Consider the following 5,269-nt stretch of genomic DNA (forward strand, 5'->3'; position numbering starts at 1 on the left):
CCCCCCCCCCCCGCCTGCGTATCAAAGAGCCAGACGTGGCGCCCGGCAGGTGTGTCCCTCACGGGGGGTGCCGGCGCCCCCAGAGCCAAGGAGTCCAGGGTGGAGGGCGTCAGGGATAAGGTCGGTGTCAGCTACTACGAGGCCAGCAAACGCAGAACCAGGCAGGGACCTTGCAAGTGTCCCTTCAGCCCCGGCCGCACACATCGCAGGCTGTACCTGGGGGCAGTGGGCAAAGAGCCAAACCCAAGCTAGAGCTGTGGCTTCCCTGGCTGTCCGCGCAGTCCACGGGGTCCCCGGCCCGTCACGGCGCTTCTCAAGGGCTCAGCAGGGTCTTCAGAGAAATATCCCCATCTGCGGTCCCCCTGCACCTCCTTGCACTGACACCCACTGTCTGCTCTCATTCCTGGGGGTTCCATGTGCTTTGCCTCTGACCTCTGTCTGGAACTCCTCCAGAAGCGAAGAAATTCTTCCTTTATGGTCCTGCTCTGCTCTCCCACCACCCCGCCCCCCGGGAGCCACAAGGACAACGTCAGGAGTATCATCGGCTACAACGGGACGAGATTTGGACGGCAACGGCTCCAAGCCCTAGCTCACTCGCTGCACTCATTTCCTAAGTAACTCTTCAAGGTCAGCCGCAGGGCTGCCAGACCTGCAGGAAGGGCTGCTGCAGGAAGAAAGGCGCTGGCCCAGGTGGGCAGGTGGGGGGGGGGGGGGGCCCCCCCCCCCCCCCTGCCGATGCAGGGGACATGGGTTCGAGCCCCAATCCGGGAAGATCCCACATGCCACGGAGCGGCTGGGCCCGTGAGCCATGGTCGCTGAGCCTGCGCTTCACCTGCATCAGAGGTGGACCCTCTGTCACACGGGTTCTCTGGGCAGAGCAGTAGGTCAGCACCCAGACCTTTGGTTCCCGGTCTGTGGGTCGGGGATGAGGACATCATTCAAAAGGGGAGAGAGGTTCTCAGTCTCCAAAGTGACAGGACAATTATGTGGTGGCACCCGGGGAGGTGGCTGCACCCCGGACGAAATGATTGTGTGGGGGAAGAACCCCTGTCCCCAGGATGGTGTGGGTGCAGCCGAGAGAGGCTGGGCCCGGGGGGGGGGGGGGGGGGGGGGACCCACCTCCTTGTGCCCTTGGATCTGGGAGCTGACGAAGGCCCCGAGGATGTGGGAGGTAAGGGGCAGGTAGACGTGGACCAGCTGCGTCTCCTGGTGCAGGCAGTACAGGGAGAAGTGTTTGCGAAGCTCCATCGTCTGGATCACGTTCTCCTGCTGCAGAGCAGAGAGCGCCTCGCGACTGGCCCAGTGCACGGTGGGAAGCAGGAGCGCCAGGGCCCACACCCCGCCCCTCCCAAGCCCAGGGCCAGGCCCCCCACTCCGTGCAACACATCGGTCACACCGGCTCCGTCAGCCAGTGCTCAGGAGTCAGCCTCCCAGCAGCTCAGGGAGCCAACCACAGGAAGCCGGGGAGGACGGCCCGGGGCCCGGCGGCAGCTGTGGGAAGCTGCCCTCAGGCCCACCCACCACCCCGCAGGCAGGCCCAGGCCCCCCGGCCCACCTCCACGATGCGGGACTCCAGCTGCTCCACAGACTCGGGCTCGCGGTTCTGCACGGCGGCGCTCATCATCTGCCTCTTCAGCAGGCTGTGCTTGTGCAGTGCCCGCTGGTGCTTGTGCAGCACACCCTTCTCGTGCCGCTCACAGAGGTCCTGCCGGGAGGAGGTGGCACGTCAGCCCAGGAGGTGGGAGACACAGATGGCACCCGCTGCACGTGGCCTCCACGCCTGGGGGCGAGGACGGCTTTTCCTGCTTAGAAACAGCTCACACGCACCCCGCTCACTCCACTCTCCGTGTTCGTGGAAGGGAGCGTCCAGCTGAGCCACCCGGGGCAAGCTGTGAGGGGGTCGCGGTGCGAATCAGCAGAGCCAGAATCCCACGGGAAAATGACCAGCACAGAGCGGGGACAGCCCTGGACCTCACACGTAATGCTGAGCAACTTCCAGAAAGCCAGCACCCCTCCAGCAACAAGACTAGTCTCCCAAAGGACGACACACTGGCACTTCCCTGGGGCCCGAAAGTAACCCCGATCACAATTCCTGTGGGAATACTAGCCACGGAATCACAGGGCTGCAGCTTCAGAGGCCACTGGCTGCTGTCCCACCCAGTAGAGGAACCCCTTCTAGAACCTTCCCCACCGGCGCTGGGCCAGCTCCCCCTGAGCTCAGCACAAAGGATCCTCAGGACTCACAGGTGCTCCATCCCGCCACCGATGGTTGGAAAGCCACCCCTGCCCCGAGCTGAGGCCTGACTTCCCAGAACCTCCATACCCTAGAAGAGGCGGCTCCCACTGGGCCAGCCCCTCGTGTGTTTATAGAGGGCGATGGCAGTCACACTCACATACACACACATGCACACGCCCCTCGCTCTCACATCGGGGAAGCCAGAGGCCTGCCCACAGCACCCTGCAGGACGCACACCCCCTCCCCCGGGGAGCCTGCAGGCGGCCCATCCGCACCGCGCAGCCCTGGCTTCAGGCTCCTTTTCCATGTCCCCCAGAGTCACACCCTTGGAAGGTCACAACAGCCTTCTCAACAACTCCGCCCCTGACCAGGCAGCAGCCGAGACTCACTTGATGGGACTGGAGCAAGTCCAGGAAGAGGTTCAGCCCCTCCACCACGCCGTTCTCCTGTTCGCCCTGGAAAACACGGGCAGGTGGGCCAACGCCGACCGAGCACGCGGGCCCAGAGCCAGGGCCGCACAGCCACCGTGGGCCTGGGCTGGCTTGGCCCCCAGAGCCGCGGGCCAGCCGTGCAGGGGGCCCCGTCCACACGACAGCCGGCCGACGTGGGGCCGAAGCCTCGGAACCCGCAGGTGCACAAGGACGAGGGCCGGGTGCCCCGTGCCCGCCTCGCGTCCGCTCGCCTCCCTACCCGCCCAGCAGCCTGGCCGCCCGCAGACAGCGGGGCTGGGTTGAAACGGGGGAGCAAGCGGGAGGGATGCACCGGGGACAAGGGGAATCGCTGCGGCTTCAACGAAAGGGAGAGGAGCGCGGCCTGCAAGGGGCCGAGGGGAGGGTCTGCAGCTGCGGGACTGAATCTGAAGACTGGGGGGGGGGACCCCACACACGCCTCTGCACCCAGGTTGACGCGGGCGGCCTCACGGCGTCATGGGAGGGGGCTGTTCGCCGACTGGGTGTCCTGGTAACAATGGGGTGAAGCCCCGCTCCCGGAGTCACCCACTGCACCCGCAAGGCGTGTAGCCCAGCGCCGCTCGCACGGACAAGCCACGTCCACACGGCCAACGGGCACCGATGCTCGGAGCCGCTCCCGGGCAGGAGGAGTCGGTGCCAAAGCCCTGGGCTGGGCTGCTCTGGGCTCAGAGTTGGTGCCTGGAGACGAGGGAGGGCAGCATGAGGCAGAAGCGCGGTCCCTCCACCTCCCGCTCCAGGCGCGGCAAACACGGGCCTGCAGGCCACCACGCACCTTCCCCCGGTCGCCACAGGCTACGGTGGTTTCCAGGGAACCCCCCACGCTAGCTCTGTGGTCCCAGCCACGTGTGCTGGGGGGCTCTCGCACCCTCACATCCCTCAGCCACCAATATGCGTCAAGCCCCTCTTCCAGGTGCGCTGAGCACCTCTCCCAAGTGCAGCACCGGCTCCTCCGGGAAACCAAGCCCCTTCTGAAACCTCTAAAGCTCCAGCCACGGCAGAGAATGAAAAGTTCATCCCATAAACCACACATCAGACTTGGTATGAGGAGGGTGCAGGCAGAAGAAATGAAGAGAAGGCCAAGACCGATGGGGACACGAGCGCTGGATGGGAGCCGGGGGCTTCCACCCAAGCTCCGGCACCAATTCAGGGGACCCTGGGCCCTCGGGCCCACTGAGCCCAGAGGTTCCCAGCCATTCAATCCCGCACCCACAGTCAAGGTTCTAGCCAGTAAGGTGACAGGAAAATAACAGGCATGTTGCAGGTTTTTTCAACTCAGAAAGGGAAATAGCAGATGGCCACAGGTGCCCTGTCCCTCCTGACTGGGCAGGGGACACAGGAGAACAGAGGTTCCTCCCCGGGTGTGTAGCAGGGGGGATTCCTGCATGTGTCATTTGCTCCCAAGTCCCATTTCTGCTCTGATGCTGTGCAAGACCCTAAACCACCAGCGCATGTGCCTTTACAGAAAGCACACGCCCTGGCACCAAGGAAGAAACAGCCCCACTGTGAGTCTCACTTGTCTGGCTGGGACGTAGTTATCAGGTCTCCTAACAGGTCTGGGGAGAATAAAACCGTGAAACATAAAAACAGAATTAGAACTAGCCCTCAGATATCTTCACTTGCACAGCAAGAGTGAAGTGGAACCCTAGCTCTGACGGATGAAAGTCCTGACAGGCCATTTCATCCAGTTTCGTGTTAAAACTGTATTGATGGGGGGCTTCCCTGGTGGCGCAGCGGTTGAGAGTCCGCCTGCCGATGCAGGGGACATGGGTTCGTGCCCCGGTCCGGGAGGATCCCACATGCCGTGGAGCGGCTGGGCCCGTGAGCCGTGGCCGCTGAGCCTGCGCGTCCGGAGCCTGTGCTCCGCAACGGGAGAGGCCACAACAGTGAGAGAAGCCCGCGTGCCGCAAGAAAAATAAATTAAAAAAAAAAAAAAACTGTATTGATTTCACTTCAACATAGAAACCACCAAGAGCAATGAGGGATATTCAGGAAACAGCACCGCGCAGACATGACATTGCAAAGCAGCATTTGGGAGGAACCTCAGAGGCAGGAGGAACTTCAAACCGCAACACGTCAGAAGCCTGATGCCGTCTCCCCTCGTCAGGGCAGAAGCGGCATCCAAATCTGAATCAGAAAAGATGCTGGAAATGATCGAGTTGTGGTTCCCACCCCACTCTGTGCACCCGCTCCAGGTTACCTGTCCAAGAGGGAGCTGTGGGCCCAGGGCCTGGGTCCCAGCAACACAACAGCTTCGTTTGTATGTTTTACGGACTGAGCTCTGAGTACAGGGCCAAGCGTTAACCAAAAAGCTGTTAATAATCTAGGCCAGCTCCCTTGTTTCTAATCACAGAGAAAAGTACCCAGAGACCAAAGCAGCCCGAGCGAGGTCCCAGCACAAGACACAGGCCAGCACAAAGCAGGCTGCCCGAGCTCGCCCGCCTCTCTACCCAGCCAGTCCTCTGACACCACGTTCTTGGTCCCCAACCCCACCCCGCCTGCCACGGAAACGTGGGCTCCTCTCACCTGGAGATGGACTGGGCCCCGGTGCCAATTCCGCACGAAG

General features: G+C 62.8%; 1 protein-coding gene across 1 annotated transcript in view; it reads right to left on the reverse strand.

The window, feature by feature from the left end:
- The window catches only part of SNX8 (sorting nexin 8), a 41,525-nt gene that overhangs the window by 1,923 nt on the left and 34,333 nt on the right, over positions 1 to 5,269 (reverse strand). The window contains exons 8-10 of the mRNA XM_007467412.1: positions 2,626 to 2,691; positions 1,556 to 1,705; positions 1,120 to 1,269 (exon numbers count right to left, since the gene is read on the reverse strand). Coding sequence (XP_007467474.1) covers positions 1,120 to 1,269; positions 1,556 to 1,705; positions 2,626 to 2,691 — 366 coding nt within the window. The remainder of the gene's footprint in view (positions 1 to 1,119; positions 1,270 to 1,555; positions 1,706 to 2,625; positions 2,692 to 5,269) is intronic.

This window comes from Lipotes vexillifer, unplaced genomic scaffold (genome assembly GCF_000442215.2).
Source record: "Lipotes vexillifer unplaced genomic scaffold, Lipotes_vexillifer_v1.1 scaffold1451, whole genome shotgun sequence".
In the NCBI taxonomy this organism is placed as follows: domain Eukaryota; kingdom Metazoa; phylum Chordata; class Mammalia; order Artiodactyla; family Lipotidae; genus Lipotes; species Lipotes vexillifer.